At 39.8% G+C, this 20,049-nt stretch overlaps 1 protein-coding gene across 1 annotated transcript; it reads right to left on the bottom strand.

The window, feature by feature from the left end:
• Nucleotides 1-25: 25 nt before the first annotated feature.
• Nucleotides 26-19,055, bottom strand: aff1 (AF4/FMR2 family, member 1). The gene is made up of 19 exons (XM_082539469.1): nucleotides 18,637-19,055; nucleotides 14,113-14,233; nucleotides 12,415-13,263; nucleotides 10,495-10,536; nucleotides 10,270-10,356; nucleotides 9,582-9,615; nucleotides 8,403-8,460; nucleotides 7,834-7,975; nucleotides 6,858-7,757; nucleotides 6,679-6,767; nucleotides 6,378-6,591; nucleotides 6,162-6,256; nucleotides 6,014-6,077; nucleotides 5,782-5,918; nucleotides 4,977-5,048; nucleotides 4,552-4,645; nucleotides 4,392-4,429; nucleotides 4,077-4,291; nucleotides 26-2,988 (listed from the first exon to the last, which is right to left on the bottom strand). The coding sequence occupies exons 1-19, from the start codon at nucleotides 18,651-18,653 to the stop codon at nucleotides 2,867-2,869; spliced, it is 3,390 nt and encodes a 1,129-aa protein (XP_082395595.1). The 5' UTR covers nucleotides 18,654-19,055; the 3' UTR covers nucleotides 26-2,866.
• Nucleotides 19,056-20,049: the final 994 nt, after the last annotated feature.

Below are 20,049 nucleotides of genomic sequence, written 5' to 3'. Positions count from 1 at the left end.
ATTCATGTCTGTACACTGCAACACAAAAATTTTATTTTATTTTATTTTTAAACATATTTTACAAAATGAAAAACAAACATCCTTCAAAAACCCTTTTTAGACATGTTTCCAGTAAATAATCATTTGGACAAATCTGTTGCGGAGCAACTCATAAATGAAGCACCAACAACCAAAGATAATGAGAATAAAGCCACAGATGAGAAAGTACAAGAACCCAGGAATTCAGAAAACCGATAAAGTTGCACAATTTATAAATCCTGAATGACAAATTTTGCAGTTTCCATTCATGGAGGCATCCAAGGTAAGAAACTGCTGAGGATCTGTACATAAAATGTAATCCCACATTCCATGGCACCAGTGGTCCTTACGTACAAAGAATAATAATTTTATTTATGAGAAAATAAAATTCAGAATACTTTGATCGTTTTTCAGCCCTTATTTAAATCTTGTAACTACACCGAAACGACCAATTTAAAAAGTGAAACTTCCAAAACCCAGTGGCACATATGGCACTAGTCTAAACCAAAGTTTCTTTTTCTGCTTCAATAATTACTCACTGATCATTTCTGTATCCCCCTCCCTGTGTAGGAAACCCCCCCCAAATAAAACTTGTGTAACCAATGTTACCAACCCAAACTGTATTGCTGAGAGCCAAACTTGGAGTAAACAATAACGACTAACACAGTCACGTTGGTCTTGGAAACAGCCCTTCTGCACAATAATGCTCTGAAATTAAGTACAAAATACTCAAAACTCTCATTAGTAAGCCATAGTTTCCCACTGATTAAGTTAAAGTTTGCCAACCAAAGTGTGGGAACACAGATCAAGCTTACTGGTGCAAAAACTGAAGGAAACATTAAATAGCATCACCTTTGTTAATGACTACAACAATCTAGTTTAAAGGCAACACAGACTGACAAACAGGCTCAAAGTGAACCACTACATCCACCATCACAGCCAAAGAAAGACCTTTTTCTTTTGTTTACACAAGGACTTGAAGACACGCCTTTGGTTAAAGGCCAGGTTCACATTTTGCATGCATGGAAATGATCACTGGATATTGAAATGTTTCTTTCTGTTCATGAAGCAATAAAAATGAAAGTGTTAGGGGACAAAATCCACAGTCCTCATTTTGCATAAAAATGCTTTTGCAAGCCAAACTCAATCTGATCTTTTTATTCAAAATTCCCTTTTTCTGTTCAGCCGCATCTCTGGAAGCAGATCCAGTGACCTGTGTTTACATTTGATCTGCATCAAGAGCATATAAGGAAAAATACAAGTTAAAAGCAGTGACGTGTCCACTGAATCTGACCGTATTGGCTTGTAATGACCGATTTCAGCCAGGTCACCTGACTCTACCTTCCTGTTCTTTTAAGCAAGCTCAACAAAAGCTTTAGGCATTAGCAGTGGTATAACAGTAGCACTGTGCTTCCTTTGTCCTGAGGATGTACCATGTTTGGCCAGCTGCACCTCATAACTGCACAAATTGAGATGAGATCAGGTTGCAAGATATTTTCATACCTGGTTGTCTGTGCCAACCATGTGCAACTACAGTACGTCTGTAGAGTCACAAGCAAGAATTTGGTTACACAAGAAGAGCACTGTGAATTGTGTACCTTTTCACAGCCAGCATGGACAGCAGGAATGATCACAGGGACCAGAAACTCAACGTGTGCGTTGCTTTTATTTGACACTTGAACGCTATAGTTTCCACGAGGAGGCCAAAAGTGCAATCTTCTTTGACTTGATGACAGGAATAAAATGAAGTCTGCTTTGGTCTAACAAATTAGGCACTACAATTAAACGGTCCTGCAGCCAGATCACCTCATACCACAACTTCACCATTAAACACGATTCACCAGTGAGTCAGGTACTTCCCAATCATCATTCACACAAAAACAGCATTCCTCACAGGAGCAGAAAGGTAAGACACAAAATGAAATGTTTATAGCTTGAAATCAACAAGACTACACTTGCACCTGATACACAATGGCTTCTGAAAATGCCTGTGCAGATACAGCCCCTCTGAAATAAAGGTTTTTCCAACTCTGCCTCTCAGCTTTGTTCATATGTTAGTTGTACCCCAACATACCTTCATTCATCTGATTGTGATTAATGCATGTGCTCATCATTTAGCCTTCTTATTGCACCTGCACTGTGTTGTCAATCTGACAAAGCCAATTTGAAACAACAGAAAACAGATTCCAATATGGAGGATTTAAAATGAATAAATTAAATGCCAATTTAATGTAACCATCTGGCACTTCTGCAACATACTTCATGGTCTTTAGCAGAAAAAAAAAAATCAAAATACAAAAGCCTAAGTTTAACTTTCAGAATGAAACAGATATGAAATAAAATCAACCAGGAAAAGTTGAGACTAAATATCATTTAAGTGCTGCGTTTCCTGACATCAATAACAAAAGTTGGCATAATCAGCATAAAAAAGTAACACCTTTGTGAGTACTTCCACCACAACTGTGTTTATCAGCCAAGTAGGACCAAAGTCCATTTTCAAAAATATCCGATGTGCTTCCATTCAAATGCCACTAAGCCCCGATTTGTAAGTATTTTCTGACATCATCTGAAGGTGTGGTTTTCAGCATACGTCCATGTTTTTTAAAGTGTCAGGAAAACAAGGCGACAGGAAGAACAAGAGCATCAGTGTGTGTCGTCTTCTTGATGGGGAATCCAAAATCTAGCCTTTAGAGCATGCATCCGCATCGATACTGTTGACGAGATTAGTCAATGTCCATGCCAAAAATGGCACAAGCCTGAGGGTAAGCTGAGGTTGTGATCAGGGTAAACATACCAACGTGATTTTAAGGCAGTGAGAGGCAGCTTGAAGGTTCACAGGCCTTCGGTGTCATACCTTTTGGCTGTCCAGCCTCAGCCAGTAAACACCTTGTCTTGTGTAGCGGACCATGGAGGTCATATCTGAAGACAGGTTTAAGGGCCCCATAACAGTGTCCAGCTCTGCCAACATACCTGAAACACATGGAAACAAAAGCACGGTAAAGCTCCACAAACAAAAACAAGTCCATCCATCCATTCGCTTCCGCTCATCCTTTTCAGGGTCGCGGGGGGGCGCTGGAGCCTATCCCAGCTGTCATAGGGCAAGAGGCGGGGTACACCCTGGACAGGTCACCAGTCTGTCACAGGGCCAACACACAGGGACAGACAACCAGTCGCACCAACATTCGCACCAACATTCACACCTAGTGGCAATTTGGATTATCCAATTAACCTATCCCCACAAGCTGCATGTCTTTGGACGGTGGGAGGAAGCCGGAGTACCCGGAGGGAACCCACGCAAACACGGGAAGAACATGCAAACTCCACACAGAAAGACCCCGGCCTGATGGTGGAATTGAACTCAGGACCTTCTTGCTGTGCGGCAACAGTGCTAACCACCGTGCTGCCAAAAACAAATCAGTCAAACAATTTTAATTTGTTAATTCGTTTTTTTGTTTGTTTGTTTGTTTTTTTAAAATAAATGTGATGTAGCACGGTACAAGTTAGTCAGTGATGCATACTGAGAATGTCAGCTGCCCACAGGAACAGCAAAGCAACAGGGCAAGCAAAACAACTGGATCTTTCAATATTTCCTTAGTTTGTCATCTTTACTTTGCAGTTTCTCTCAATATTACCTTAGTTTCGCACACAATTTCCTATGCATAAACTGCAAATAAAAAATACAATTTTTTGTTATGTCCTAAATCCTTGTCAAGCAGATGCCAGCTATGAGGGGAAAACCCTTCTCACTGCAGCTGCACACAACTAAATTTTACTGGCTGACCAACTTTGCATCCTTTGCCTTTGGTGATGGCGCATTATGATTGATAAAATGTTTCTTGTAAACCTAGTGGAGTTTATAAAATCAACAGATTAATTGCTTATGAACATCCGACAAGTGACTATTTGCATCATTATTAAAGCACAATAATTAAAGTGTCCTGTGTGGTTAGAAAAGCACAACCAATGTCTTTAAGTCCCTCCACACTACAAACATTCACTAAGCTTTCCAGGTCGTTTTAACCTTCTTTAACCTTTGGTCTCTTTTCCTTTGTTCTTACCGCTGCCTTTACGTGCCAACTCTTCTGCCTGCTCCCAGATGTCATGAGCACTCAAAAACAATGATGTGATGTTGACATAGGTGAAAGTCATTTGTTCAATGGCTTGAGGAACTGCCACAGTACTGCCCACAACCAACCCACTGGCACTGTGGTTAGAGCTAGGACCTGAGGTGGTGGCTGGAGATGGCAGGCAGGTGGACAGGTTGTCTCCCACTCTAAAGGAGAATTGTTTTAAAAAAAAAAAAAATACAGAATGTCTTTACACAGTTGAGAGCAATGTACTCGTTACTGTAATATAGAAAGAAAATGACTTGCCTAGATGTTTGAGGATTGTGTGTTGCCTGAGCAGAGCTCTGTAAGAGAAATTTAATCAGCAAAACAAATATTGACCAGCTCCTGTGCTCATACATCAATGCCATTTTCTACAAGTAATAAGGCAATCTGCCATTACAAGCCATCTCCTTTAAATACTTACACTGAAGTGTTCAGTGAGGGTCTTTGAATACTTTAGTGCAGCTTTGTGTTTGTGTCGAAACATGGCCATTTGCAGGAGAGACTGGCACTTCAAACTACAGGACACACATGACTGTTACTTATAGGTCACATGACTACAAACAAACAACAGAATAATAGTGAATATTATCATCCATCTATTCTACAACTCCTAATTTCTTATTTCTATTTGCTTACGCTTTCTTTGACAACATATTTAGACATGTGAGGAATTGTTTAATAAGAACTTTATGCTGCTACATATCAGTCAGTTTCCAGTGATACAGCCTAACTTCCTGAACTAACGTTACATGAGGAGGCATCAAGACAAACCTTCACAGGTTAATAGGGTCTCAGACATTGTAATAAATGGAGAAAACAGCACATTAATCATGATTCAAACCTTACCATAAAACTAGAAAGTCTTTCTCTGGGGGTGGAGCAGAAAGGTCCACTGAGTTTTTAAGTTTCAGCACAAACCTGTGAAATTAGAAAATCAGATCAAGTCATGGATCAAACTCAGAACCAAAATACAAATACCATAGATACACTGTGACAAATGTTTGTCTTCTTCTAGAGAAATATAAATTACTTGCTTGAGTGTCTTGAAAGTTAAAAGGCACATTTTCCCTGCTCTGTACTTGGCAACATGATTTACAGGCATGCGTCTGCTTCCACTATTAATTCACTCATGAATCTATCCTGGTGTCAGGCTTATTACAGGCAATTTTTACTGTGCTAACTAAAACAGCGTTATAAGATGCTTTTGTTTTTCTATAAGGCTCTCATTGGAACATTACAATTTTATATCACACTATGATAGACCGCTTCTGCATCACATTAAAAATTATTTACTTTGAAAGTATTTAGAGTCCAACTTACTTGTGATCATACATTACTGGCTGATATCAGTCATTTATCTATGTTTTATGTAGCTGATTATAACAGTGGATAAATCTAATTTTTAAAAAGAGTTACATTGTTACATAGTTTGCCCACAACAGGACCGTGTGTTGCAGCTTTGTTCAAACCCTATATCAGATAAAATTCCTATATCAGACAGGCTCCATTTAAAATGTTAACATTTCAGAATAAACTTATCAGAACTGTTAAATGTATCCAAAACCTGGAGCACTTTTACTCTGTAGCTTTGCCATTACAACAACAAAAGTTATAATAGTGCAAACAAGCTCTGATACATGCAGTTTCGTACTTGAGGAGTTCCACAGTCTCTGCAAACATTGTGTAGGAAGACAACAACGTCTGTGGATCTTTTTCCATGGCAATGCCACTCTCAACAAAGAACATGGCAGCATCAAGGTAGTTGAAAGCTTTACTGAGCTTATCCGACTACGGAGAGAGAAACATGTACATATTGGTCATTAGTTAGTTGTATGACTCTGAACTGGATAAAACTTTATAAAATCAAGTTAAAGAAAACCTACCTCTGCATCTGCTTTATGCTTTAGTCTTTTGGCCTCTTTTATGTAATGTTTCACTGGATGTTGTCTGTGAGATAATGTACTAGTGTGAGAGGAGCACCAAAAATGCATAAGCAGGATATTAGCTGACATTACAAGCAATGAATCTTACTTCTCTTCAAATTTGAGCAAGGATCTGTTAGCCACAGCTTCGCTGAGGGGCTGTGATGATGATGTTACAGCAAAGCTGACCTTTGGGGACTTATTCTAGGATTGCAGGGCACATCTTGGTTAAAATTTGAATTCTGCTTATTAAGAGCCACGTTTTCTGATTAAATTAGAAATCACTTAATCAAATTACTGGTTAAAGGAAAAGAAGGATAATTACCGTTTCAGACTTTGGGTGCTCTGTGGATTTTCCATTGCTCTTCTTGTGTTTATGAGACACCTTTTTCTTTTCTGTTTTCTTACTCGATTCTTGTGTTTTCACCTGGCTCTTGTGAAGCTTTGACTTTTTAGCAGCATCTTCAGATGGTTCAGGGTGCTGACAATCTTTCTTGGCCTTCTTCCGCTGCTGGGCCTCTGCTAGACTGCTTGAACACCTACAGGTGACAAGATCATTGAGGACGGTTCAAGGTACAGTGTAAGATGGTTAAATGATAAAGATCTGACCAATTTAGGGGACCTACTTCAGTTTCACAGAAACTTTTGTCAATGAAGCGTTCTTGTTTTCCAGCTTCTGTTTCTTCCTGGGAAGACCTTTGTTGTCTACCTCAGCCTAGAGAAGAGGACAAACCAGGCAATAAAATAAAAACTTTCCGTGCACATGTATGTTTACTAGAAGAGCACCAAACCTCGTGCTTCTCACATTTTGTGGTTTACTCTTCCTGCTGGTTTTAGTGTGGCTGTGTGTTGCAGAAGTACCACCGCCTACTTTATCTGGATCCGTGACCGGTGCAGATTGTTTTGCAGTGCTGGGAATTCCTTGGTGAATGCCAGAGGTCTGGGGCACTCTTGAGAGCAGACTTAGCTCTATCTTCACCATTAGGGATCTGGGAGTCCTCTCGAGGTCCAGAGAAGCCTTGGCAATACGCCCAGGCTTCTTTAAGTGCTTGTGGGTCGTTTTGTGAGGCATCTTGGTGCCCGTCTGGGAGATGGTCTCTGTGTTGGATTTGCTACAACTGATGCTGACTGGTGGGGCAGGCTGAACAGGGCTTTGGGCGGGGCAGGAGTTAGGAAAATGCTGTGAACTGAGTTTAGTCCTTTTAATGTCTCTTTTACCATTACTGCCTTCCTTACTTTTTTTGCAGTGTCCTACTTTCGTCTTTACCTTGGGTCTATCTGTGAAACACGGGTATTTTGTTTGAGCTGTTACCGCTTCCTCACATTTCACAGGGGTTGCTGCATCAGTGCGGTCTGGACAACCTCCTTTCACCGATTTTGAGAATTTCTTTGAGCTGTTCACATTAGCAGAGAGAGATTTTTGGCGACTTTGCAGACAACAGTTGTCCTGAGAGCTTTCACTGCTTTGCTGAGAAACTGCGGTGCTGTCTGTGTGGTGAGAAGAAAGCTGAGGCTGAGACTCCCCAGTAGAGTCAACCACTTGAACGCTGGAGTGTTTGAAGTCTTGAGTGAACTGTTGTTCTTTATGAGATGTGTTCTCAGGAACAAGTACCGCGCTTTGACTTTCACTGCCAGAATTTGGTTGGCTGGACCTGATCCAGTTTCCCAACTGCCAGTCCTCATGGCTCACTGCTGGGGCGTCAGCCTGCAAACACAAGTTGATTTCAGAAAAGGACGAACATAAAGATTCTGTACATGTACATATAAAAGTGAACGGTTACCGCAGTTTTAATTGAGGTGCCAGCTGGGGGCTGAGGTGGCTCCACAGTAGAGTTTTCACTCTCCGAATCTGATCCCGAGCTACTCTCCGATTCACTGGAGCTCATAGACTCTACCCCGCTGGAATGTGCCCCTTCAAATGAACTTCATCAAAAACACACAAACACCGGATCAATATTCAGTTTTTCGCTGGTTAATACATTCGGCAAATATGTACCAGAAAAATAATTGATGAGATAAACAATTCGATAAGTGCACCGTTTTAAAATAAATTTAAAGCCACAAAGACTGAATTAAATCATTAGTTGTTTAAATTAATCTGCTACTTTTTTGATAATAAACCACTTCAGCAATTAACAATTTTTGTTTGCTGCTTTTTCCCCTTTGTAGTAGTAGTAATAGTAATAATAATATTTAAATTAAATAGGACTACTTAAATATGGAGTGATGCAAGTGAAGTCTGTTTAGAAAAATAATTCAATAAATAGGAGAAAACCAGTGATTTCCTTTTGAGTTTAGCATGGTTCTTTGGCTGGCAATTTACATTTCAGCTAACTGCCACGGCACTTACGATGAGGACATCTGTTGGCTGGGATGAGATGACTCAGGAGGTGAGGAGTCATGGTTTCCTGGAAAAAGTAAACAAGAATTAGTACAACAAAATAAACAACAGAAGTTTAAAGTGGTTTTAAGCCTTTGCACTGAAATCTACTGGCAGAGTTTGGATTTTAAAGGTTATGTCTCATATCATGGAATTCATGCACTATATGGATCGTTGGGATGTGTGTACTTTTAACTTGTGTTGGTAAAACACGGCACCCCCCCCCCATATTTGATGGCAGGTACTTCAACAGCTGGGAGTCACTGGGAGTTACTGAGTAACTGCACATCCGCCTTTGCCAGTAGGACCTGAAAGTTGGTGACATTTAACCAATATGTCTAGCTAAAGGAAGACTTAATACACTGCCTCCACTCACTTTCCCTATAGAACATTTTTCCATCTTTGAGAGAGCACCCGAGTTGTACTTAATTCATTTCATGTAAAAAAGTTGATGGAAAAATCCACTGATATCCAGAAATGTTACATAAATGATACTGATCATGCCCTGTTGTCCTGGGATTCCTACCATTTAAGCATTTATACACTGACATCTACAAACTACCCAAAGCAGGGTGTACATGCGCATGGCACTCTCCAGGCAGGAGCCTACTCCTGCATTACCATATGCCAGACTACACTGTAAAACAGCTCAGAAACCGCTTTAGGAACATTACAAAGGGTGCAAGGCAATGATGCAGTCATCAAGCTCTCCAGATCCCACTCTAACTGAGCAACCTCAAACCACCGGACCCCAAGGGACTTGATGCCAATGTTCAAGTGCCAGACACAATAGTAGACCCTCACAGGTCCTCCATCCATGCCTTGATAGGTCAGAGCTGTTGCTTAAATGAAAGGCATCATAGTGAAAACAATACTAAGTGGAAACTAAGAAGTAAAACACCATTCACTACTTCTCTCATTTAGATAAGATGAAATAAAACTGTGGGTGGTTTCTCAGATCTGTGGCCACAGAACAGAGCCTGTTTAATAGATCACATGACAGAGTCGCCTGCTACCACCATCAACCACAAACATAACAGACTAGCACCTGCTTTGCATTCACTGCCGATTTTTCAAGATAGTTAGAAATGCTGTATTCTATACTAAGGTTGCTTGATCTATGACTGAATACTTCTTCGCTTCACTCACTCTGTCCTGGACATGAAGAGGCATGCTTCGCTTCCTGTAAAGACAGATAAAGAAACATGCTAGTGTTAATCAAGGTCATACTTGTACTTGATCTATATCTGCACATTTATGCCCACGTTTAGGCTCAACTGATAAACGCTTTAGCAACAAGACCTATGTTACAGCTTTTAAAGCTTTCTTGTGCTGATTTTAGCGGTCATGAAAAGATTATTCTGAGAAACACAAAAGCAAAGCTAATTTAATCACAGATGTAATCTAACTTGACTTGTGTAACTGAGAAGTTGACCTATGGCTGACACTAGTGAAAGACAAAAATATCCATCCTTGGGGAAGCATAAAAGTGATGTGTAAATTATCTCCTAATGTCTAAGGCCACTGCACAGCTGCATGGACTTATTGCCAGCGTGTGACTCAGTCACACCACAGTACTTGATGTGAATTTGTCAAAATTTGAGGGAGCTTTTGCACGACTATAGTTTAAAAGAAAATAACTTGGCCAATCTGGACTTCATTGAAGACTATAAGATACAAAATACTTTATAGCACCTTAGAAGAATTAAGATTTATTCTGTCTCCTACAGTGACTGACCTCTGCTCAATAATTTCAAGTTTGACAGAAGGAAATAATGAGGCAACCAAGACCCCTGCACTTATATAGACACGTGAAACATAAAATCAGATTTTTCACCTTGGCTAGGAAAGGGGACTTGGGGGGCTCATCTGTGCTTGGTGTGCATATAGTTTTTAGGAGAGGTGGCCAAGCATGAGCCATTTCCTATAGAGAGAAAAAACAAAGGGATATTTATTGTAGTGTAGTGCATGCTGCATACACTCTCACTGGAGTCCCAACACATTTGTTAATTTCATCCTTTGCCTTTGAATTGAAAATAAGAACGCAAGCAGGTATTTTTACCCTTAAGATGTCCTCCACACATTGAGCTTCATCTGTCTTTGTCTACGGAGAAAAACAAAACGTATTCATTTCTGAAAGTACCCAAAGATCTTTAAACAAAATAAAGATCAGCAAATCTGTCTTCAACATCTCACATCATTAACTCCAAAATTTATAGCCAAGAGACAGCGATAATGCAATAGCTGTCCCTCATCAGCACTGAAAATTGTATAGTTTTCAAAAGTAATAGTAATTAATATTGTTATAAGATAATAAGAAAAAAAAGAATTTCATCTCTGTGCTAGATACAGAAAGACTTCTGCATAAGAGGGTGGAAAATCGTATTTTGTATGTATGACATTTGACTAAACAGTAGGTTGAGGTGTGTGTTTCTGATTAAACATTTAAAATAAGCAACAACTGTCAATACTCTATATCAGGCTACATTAGATAAATACTACAAACACATAAGTCCACATGGTACATTTCTGTTTGTTTTCAGGAGTCTCTCCCAGTTTTTCCTTCTGAATGGATAGTGTTTGAGATAAGGTCAGACTGAATGGGCCCCAGAGCAGTTATGCAAGTTGGTGACAAAGCTCATTTATTGTTCTGCTGAGCCTAGGGGTGAATTTATCACAGGTCACAAAACACAGACTGCTTGCAACATCATACTGTCCACCTGAGAAAGACATGAGCACGTGCTCAAAAGACATTATGTAATATTTACACAGTAAACTTTCAAGACGCATCGTTTTCAGGAGTTTCCATACTCTTGTGATAAATAATGTAGAACTCATCCGATTGTAAAATGAAACAGTGATTACATTGTGTTTCTAACAACAGAACAGTTCATAAGACATCTATAGCCGTATACAGATGAGGCGTTAGTAAGAAATCCAAGTGAGTCACTGCGAAGTTATCTTGCACTGGATTTGTCCCAGCAGCAAATACAGCAGCTTATTCACACAGATTTGCTGCTGCAGGAGGGTAAGGGGGAGGTGCGGAGCAGTGCAGGTGCAAGGGTTGGGTGTATGTTTGTGCGTGTGATAGAGAACAGATGAATAGAGTTCAGCTGGAGTTCTGCCAAATTCTCAAAAAACAAAAAAACGAACAAGATGTTTTCAACGTAGTGAACAATCAAGTAGAATCACCGCAAATTGTGGAGACATTAAAGATAATTTGCCAGTAATACAACTGTATTTGTAATAATGCACATTATTAACAAAACCAAATTCCCTCCAGCTCTGGACTGTTGTGGGCTTAATATCACAAGCTTGACAGAATGAATAGCTTTAAGTGGCAGTAGCTAACCTTGAAATGGTAAGACTTTTTTTTTTCTTTCATCTTTTACTACCATTTCTGACTTTTCTTTTAAATTAATACTTTGACATTTGTTTTCTGGCAACATTACCACTTGATGATGAATGAATGAACTAGAAATCTTAGCTTGGCATTGAGAGTGAAAAACAAATAACCTTGTTCTTTCTATCGCTAACTGGTAGGTTTCATCTTGTTTGCTTTACACAGGTACAAGTGATAAGGCAAAAAAAAAAAAAAAAAGCTTAACTTTTACTGGCTGTGTGGCATCTATGCCAAGTTAACCTTCTCCTGGCTCGATACACTCAAACCTATTTATTATTTATAATGCATCCCGAAAAGTGCATTTATCATAGCACCATCATCAACTTGTTTAGGCATTGTTGTTCTGGAAGTGTTGTTAACCCTTAACCCCAACAAAGTTTTGACAGTTGGGCTAGCAACATGGTAGCCCACTGCTAGCAGTTAGTAACAAGAGTATAGGAGGCAAAATTGGATAAAGTGCTATAAATGCATTCCATTTGTGTTTTTTCAAATAAAGTACTTTGTCATTGTTATTTTACTCAAAAAAACCCTGCACATTTCACAGTTGCTAAGCTGTAATATCTAAGACAATTAACTCACCTCCAAAAATTGTGGCGCTTTCTTTGTTTTACCCAGGTCAGACTTGCCTATCAACTCTGGCAGTGGTGCATATGGTTCTGGTGAAGGCTTTAGCTCAGGTGACTCTGTGACCAACTGGTCCTGCCCATCCATGGGCCGCACGTATGCTGTTGGCTTCTGGGTCATGACCACACTGGGCTGCTTAGATGACAACAGGAGAGGAAACGTCTGGGAGGGTAGTGCGTTAGTTTTGTTAGCTTCAGGCAGTGATACATCCTTAGGGGATTGTTTAATTTTCAATATGGAAACATCTACATTGCTGGAAGACTCAGAGGCATGGTCTGTGGACCCTTGATATTCATCAACAGTGTCCTTAGTGTCCGTGTCCATGTGATTATGGTCACTGGAATGTAGGAAGGGTAGCGGCTTAACATCGTCAGACTGATCAGACATTTCGTGGTAAAGACTGGCACGGTCCCTGAGGTCTGAGAAGACTTCGTTCTTCTTTTGTTGTTGTTGATGATGTGCTGAGTGGTTAAGCTGACTGCCCTGACTGTGGTTTAAAGGTGGCTTTGAGAAAGTGGATGAATGTCCATGGTGAGTCGGGGAAGTGGTAGTAACTCCTCTCATGGGGTGCAAGGAGTTACTAGAAGGCTCCTTCTGGCTTTGTGTGGACATGGAAAGGACCTGGTTCTGAATTGGAGGTTTGGTTGATTTATCTGTGTTTAACTGACCCTGATCCGACTGTGAGAGGTTTGCATAAGCGGGAGTGGGTATCATCTCAATGGAAAGTGGTGAGGGAGTATCCACATCTTCATAATTGCCCAGCATCCTCTGGATTCGATTGGAAAGTTCATCTCCTTTGTTTGTCTACAAAAAGGATCAACATGTTAATAGAAGGCCTATATTCAGCCTATAAAGCATTTTTCCAAACATAACTGCCCCAAACTCAAAGTCTGTCTGGTTGCGTCTAGTTCACAAACATAATCCATACACAGCTGAGTGTGAAAGAGTGAGGGGTTTTGTGTTCTAGCAAACACAAAACCCCTCAGGCACCAAAGTCCTGGCATATGATATCCTCTAAAATGGACTAAGAAAAGCTGCATAGGTGCTCACACCCAAATACATACAAACCAATAAAGGGAAATTAACAAATAGATATTCAAAAAAAAAAAAAAAAAAAAAAAGTCTTCAGCCACACAGGAGAGGGAGTATTTTGAATGAAAATAAATAAATAAAAAGCTGACCACAAGGCCTTGGCTTTTATCAGGCTACATACAGTCCTTCTCTTTTCACATTCGGAAAAAAAAAACAACAACCAAAAAAACAAAACAAAACTTTATTCTTATTCAATAGTTTTCTAAAAGTTGCTACAATTAGCCATCAATTAAAAATAAGGCAATGGAAAAAACTCTTTTAAATCCTCTTTATAGTGAGTTAGCATGATCAGTAATGTTCACTTTCCAGGAGACCACAGAGTGGTAAAGACTGGGATGCAAAGACTAAAGAAGGAATATCTGGCAGGACTCTTTAAATGCGTATCAAATACACCAGATATTGCATTCACGATGTAAAAACTGCCTAAACCTGTTCTGCACATACTGTCACAATGTCACTCTGTTGCAGTCATTAACATAAAAAAAAAAAAAAAAAAGAAAAAAAAAGAAAACCTTGCTATACATAACCACAAGAATTAAAACTTGCAGGTGCATGCTTTACCTTGTATGGCTCCCCAAAAAGGGGTACATTCTCAGGCTTAGGTTCTTGGGTTTGGCTGGCTTCTTGTACCCTCTGTTGCCATGCTCGGAGGCGAAGGAGGTGCCTCTCTCCATCGTGTGCACTGCAGAGGATTACAAAGAAAGACAGATGTTAACTGAACTGCTTTTACAAGTATACTAGCTTAACAAAATAGCCAGACACAGAGATTGACAATAAAATGGAAAGCTTACCATCAAACTATGGAGACATGGTTAACTAAATGGTTTAAGACTGTAATGCAGCCCTTATTTGTTTTCTGACATTATTGCTGAAACTGGGTTTGGCTTAAGAGATCCTAAAATTTAGTGACTGCAATTTTAGGGCATCATATCATACTCTTATTTACCCCAGAGGCAGAGCAACAAGGTCTAATGGGAGAAGGTGCCATCCGTCATATCAACAGACATTTGTAATTAGACTCACAGGTGCCCTGAGGATTCACCAAAAACATTCACATCTGTTCTTTCTAGTCCCCAAAGATAACATGCAGCTCTTCAGACATAAAATAGATGATTATAACTAATAGTCTGGATATTCTGTCACTGGCAGAAAGCTTGTTTACAATAATAAATTATACTGTAGAAAAACAGTGTAATGGAAGCATTTCCGAGGAAAATCAATACATGCTACATACTTTGGATATACTCACGCAAACTAAGCATTTAATGTACCTTTTGAAATTTCTGTTTTCTTCCAAAAACAGTGTTATCGTCCTCGCTGAGAGCGGCCCCAGTGGAATGCCTCCATGGCAACAAGTGGAGCAGCAAAAATTTGGGACTAAGCCAAATGCATAAGGCCAAACACCTCTGAAAGCTCAAACCAGTAACAGGCTCTTCCTCAGAAACAGTAAGGGGTAAACAATACAGCTGATTATATTAAAATTACAGGCTAGTCTTTCAAAACAGTCATGAAAGCTTTTGTTCTGAAGATTGCATATGGTGATAACAATGATGCACAAGTGAAACAACCCAAGTATCTTATAGAAAGTAAAAGGCATACAGAAATGTTAAATACCGAATAATCAAAGACAACAGAGCCTGTTTTCCACAGACTTGAATTTAATTTTTATTGATAGCACATCTACAATAAAAATTACCATTAAAAAGATTCTATTAACTGTCTTTTTATACACTTTCTTTTCTGCTAATCCAGCTTAGATTTGAGAATGTAGTTAGAATATTCCATCAGTCAAAAGGTGACAGGTGGGTTACACCTGAGACAGGTCACAGTGCTAACACAGAAGAGATAAATTGGCATATTCCAAGCCTATAGCTGATTTAGAATCACAAGTTCAACTAACATGGTGGGGGAATGCAGACTCCACACAGAAAGACTGCAGCCAGCAAGCAGGTTTGAACCCTAAACCTCCTCGTTATGAGGCGACAGGAGCAAGGACAGCACCACTGTCCACCCTCCACACTGCGGTGTCCAGGTTTATATGTCCAGTGTCTTCAGTCCAAGACAGGGGTTTTGGAGTCTGTCAGACTGTGGGAGTAGACACTCAGGCAGCTGAATGATGCCGAAGGCCACAACAACAAAGACCTAACTAGGGAGCCAGCTGGCAGAAAATAAGAGATGTGAGGGACCAGGGCTGTTTAGCAGTGACTGAACTTGACGTGTCCCTTAGCATACTGACAGCAAGGGGGGTGGAGGGGGTCAAAGAAAATAAATAAATAAATAAAATACAGATAACCCTCTGTGGGATCATGTCAACTATGAGTCTGGCTGACTCCTTTGAATTTGGGAGACAGAAGAATGAGAAAGCTCTAGCATACAAATGCCAGTCACAGAAGACAAAATACCACAAACTAGGTGACTGCAGGACAAAACAGCAAAATAACAACCTTGCATAATTACCCACAAGAAAGCAGTACCGATACTGAAACGGCAAAAGGACGCAAATTCCACCTACAGTACACACACGCGCGTGCACACATGCATGCACACGCACACATGCATGCACACGCACACATGCATGCACATGCACACATGCACAGTTCGATGAAAGATCTTGCAGTGTCAGTGGTAACACAAATTCAAATCAATTTGAGACAGCGGTCACAAAATCTGAGGGCTCAAATCAGATAAATATAGAAAGACAACAATCCAACCTAGAAAGCGACTCAGTTTTATCAAGTTATCCTGTCAAATGTTACACATACTTCTAATCTGTCTCAAATTTAAGAGAATGCAGAGCCACCTCTATGGCAAAGATACTCAAGTTTCCAAAGATAGTATGAGGTAAAATTACATCTTGAAACTTTGTTGAAAATGGCTGACAGTCAGTGCCATGACTGACCACACTGCTTTGCCTTTGAAGCACTTTTGCCTAATTCTAGATTTATAGCATTCACAAGGTTCTCAGAAAAAGTCATCTTGACCTCAAGTTTAGATGTCAAGATCACCGAGACTCAAACTTGCCTGAGATTTTTAGTAGATAGACCTATGGTATGAATTTGGAGCTCCTGTATGGTCCTATTGCATTTAGAAACTTAGGGTCCCCGCCCCCTGCCCTCCCATCCAGCAGTGTGTTAACAATACCTTATCAGCCTTTTACAACTGAGGGGTTGGAAAAAAAAAAAAGGGTAAATAAATAAAGGGTAAAAAATGATTACTTATTTCTTACTGTATTGTCTAAAAATGTGGGAAGAGGATTACTACTCATGGTTATATATTTCTTAGATTGATTTTATATTCACTTTTTAATTTTGGTGAGACAAATCAAGTAATTGGAAGATGTCACCGACAGGTCTCCCCATTTTAAAATCATTCCTTCGTCAAAGTCATTATAAGTGGTTTGAGATTTGTGAATTTAAAAGCCATTCACATCACTTCTATTGGCACGGGGGTTGCCAACAGAAGTGCCCCCAGCAGAACCAAAGGATTCCTTCACTGCAGAAGTCTAGCTTTTCACTTTTGTCTTTAAGAATGAACCCATGGCTTTTATTTTCTAGATAAATCAATTATTCTACAAAATAGGCAGTACTTGCGACATTAGTGAACAACTTTCTCTTGCCGTTTTGAAATGATTAATGACCTCTATAAAGAGACTTGGGACATATAGAGAACTTGAGCTGCCAAGCAGGGCAGATATATTTCAAAACCCATCAACCTGATACTGAATACTCACTTAACCCAGCTGTCTCAGCCAATTTACAGACTATTCAACAATATTCCTCTTATTTCAGAAATTATTGAAAGGGGAAAAAACCCCAGCTAAATGGTCATCTGCAGAGGAATGGTTTATTTGAAGAGTTGCAGTCAGGATTTACACTTCATCATCTTGTGGCAACAGTGGACTCCTCTCTATGATTGCCCTGCTAGACCTCAGTGCAGCATTCACTGCCATAGACCACAATATTTTACTATACAGATAAGAACATGACACAGGTATTAAAGGTACTGTGCTGCAGTGGTTCGAAGCAAATCTATCAAACAGTTTGTTCATATAAATGAATCATATAAAAGGCGTTCCACAGGGTTCTGTGCTGGGACCAGTGCTTTCATACATTATAAAAGCTTCACTAGGGAAGTATCCTTAGAAGGCATAGCAAACATTTTCATAGACTACTTGCTTGTAGTTCCCAGGATATTTAAAAGTAAAATGGGATGCAAATCCTTCAGCTTTCAGGACCCTCTTCTGTGGAACCAGCTCTGAGTTTGGGAGACAGACTCCCTGTCTCTCAATACTTTTAAGATTAGGTTTAAAACTTAACATTTTGATAAAGTTTATAGTTTGAGCAAATCGGGTGACCCTGGACCCTCCCTTAGATTTGCTGCAATAGGCCTAGGCTGCTGGGGGCTTACCATGATTCACTGAGCATTTCTTCTAGACTCACCCCTTTTCATTCTCTCACTGCATTTTGCACTCCATCATCAGTTATTATTAAGCTCTTCCTTAATAGTGTGTCTTTTATCTCGTCTCCCTCCCCTCACCCACAACTGGTCGCGGCAGATAGTCACACTCACACACACACACACACACATATATACACGGCGTTTTTTTTAAGAGCTTTGGACGCCCACATACTTCCGACTCCAGCTGTTTTCCAACTAAATCCAAGTTTTTAAGAAACGACGGCTGAGGTTTGATAATCCGTGAGTTATTAAGCGGTACGTTTTCTCCAAACATGAACGTAAAATGTGCAGTCTGAAAACACAAAACAGCTGCTATAAACACACAAGCCCCGTTAACCCAGCTGCTAAAACTCACACGACCCTGCAGTTTCCAGCTGATTCCACCTCTTCCTCGAAATGCTTACAGAGCTAAAACCCTGCACGGCTTTTAGTTTAACCTGTAAACAAAATAACAATTAACTCTAACATTTCAACAAAGTTTCAAGCTAAACCTGGCCTCAGATAAACCCTTCGGAGCGCTGCCACCGAGCAGGCTGACCTTATCCAACTAATTAACTTACTCCGACGGGTCGGACTGGGAAGCTAGCGTTCAGCTAGTAGCTGCTAGCGTCGGCTGTGTCTGCCTACCTCGGCTGAGATGTCATGGTGCGTCTCACAACAACCAAAGTTGGTTGTCATGCGTCTCTCACAGTCCTCGCCGAGGTCTTCTTCTCACTTGGTCACATTGTTTACCGGTGAAGGTGGGTTGTTAGTTTGAAAACTGTCAGGACGACGTTGTTTAATAGTTGTCTGCTGCCACTACGTGTTTGGGCTTTCCACTCTGTCTGCCTAGTGGATTGTTCTACTCTTCTTAGCCATCCGGGGACCAACCTCAGTTTTATACACTCAAATTTGTTAAAAAAGATTGCTAAAGCTGTCGATTTGCTTTTCTAAGTATATATCGAAAATAAATGTGTCGAAAGAGTCCAATAGGGGCAACATTATTAATCGTTTTTTCTCCTTTAGAGGGGTTTGCGCAAACTTTTCACAATTACCCCTGCCTGAGACACATGGTACAGCCACCTGTGTTTATATTTACGTTACGTGCTCCATCGTGATTTAACTTGGTTGACGGTACCTGAAGAATAGAATGAATAGAATGATTACGTAAAACAAGAAAAGATAGAGAATAAGTAAGTAATTTTATTATAATATGATATAACAAAACATGTAAAATGTACATAAACGAAAACAATGCTTTATTTTATAATATTTATTATTTACAGTGAGCTCTTGCCATAATTTTAGTATTGAAAACCCTACAGCAAATAATCATTTGATCTCATGATTATATGTAATGGAAAAAGAGAGATTTAAAAAATCTGATTTAGGGAAATCATCCCCTTTGTCCTGTGTGGTCCTGTTTGATATATTTGACTAATATCCATTCATAAATAAGATCATTTGAGGGGACACGTGAATAAATTGTTCTTGGCAATATGTATCCATTGAACTTAAAAAATGACTCAGTAAGAAAGCAGACAGCTTAAAGGCAAGTATGACTGGCTTTTAAACACACAAGATACCTTTTTTTCTTTTCTTTTCACACTTTCTTGTGATTTGTTTGTTGGTGGTGATTAAGACAGGCAGAATGTCCTGACTCACTCTTCACCTTTGTCACACCTTTCATGACATTTCGGAGAAAGGTCTGTCTGGAGGCCCAATAGGAGGGTTATGTTATGCTGCCCCTGGTCGCCTGCCAGCAGAGCACACCAACAAAAACCCTCCTTCATTTAAGCCTTAATAGTGCTTAGGCTTAATAGTGTGTCTACACTGTAACAGAAAAAAGGTTTCCCCCCACTGCCCACCCAAACCCCTTCAATCCATACAAAACAGTACATCAATAACAACAGATATGGCATTGATTATGTTATGCAGAGAAGAGAGCTGGGATGGGGTGGTTTGCAAAACCACTTGCAGATGTTCAGTAAATGTAGACAGACTACATGAAATTTTCCAATTTTGTGTATTAAAGAGTATCAGCTCAGCCATCAGCTGATG

Source organism: Aulonocara stuartgranti, assembly GCF_965226115.1.
Source record: "Aulonocara stuartgranti genome assembly, chromosome: 7".
In the NCBI taxonomy this organism is placed as follows: Eukaryota; Metazoa; Chordata; class Actinopteri; order Cichliformes; family Cichlidae; genus Aulonocara; species Aulonocara stuartgranti.
This window is presented reverse-complemented; position numbering and strand designations above follow the sequence as displayed.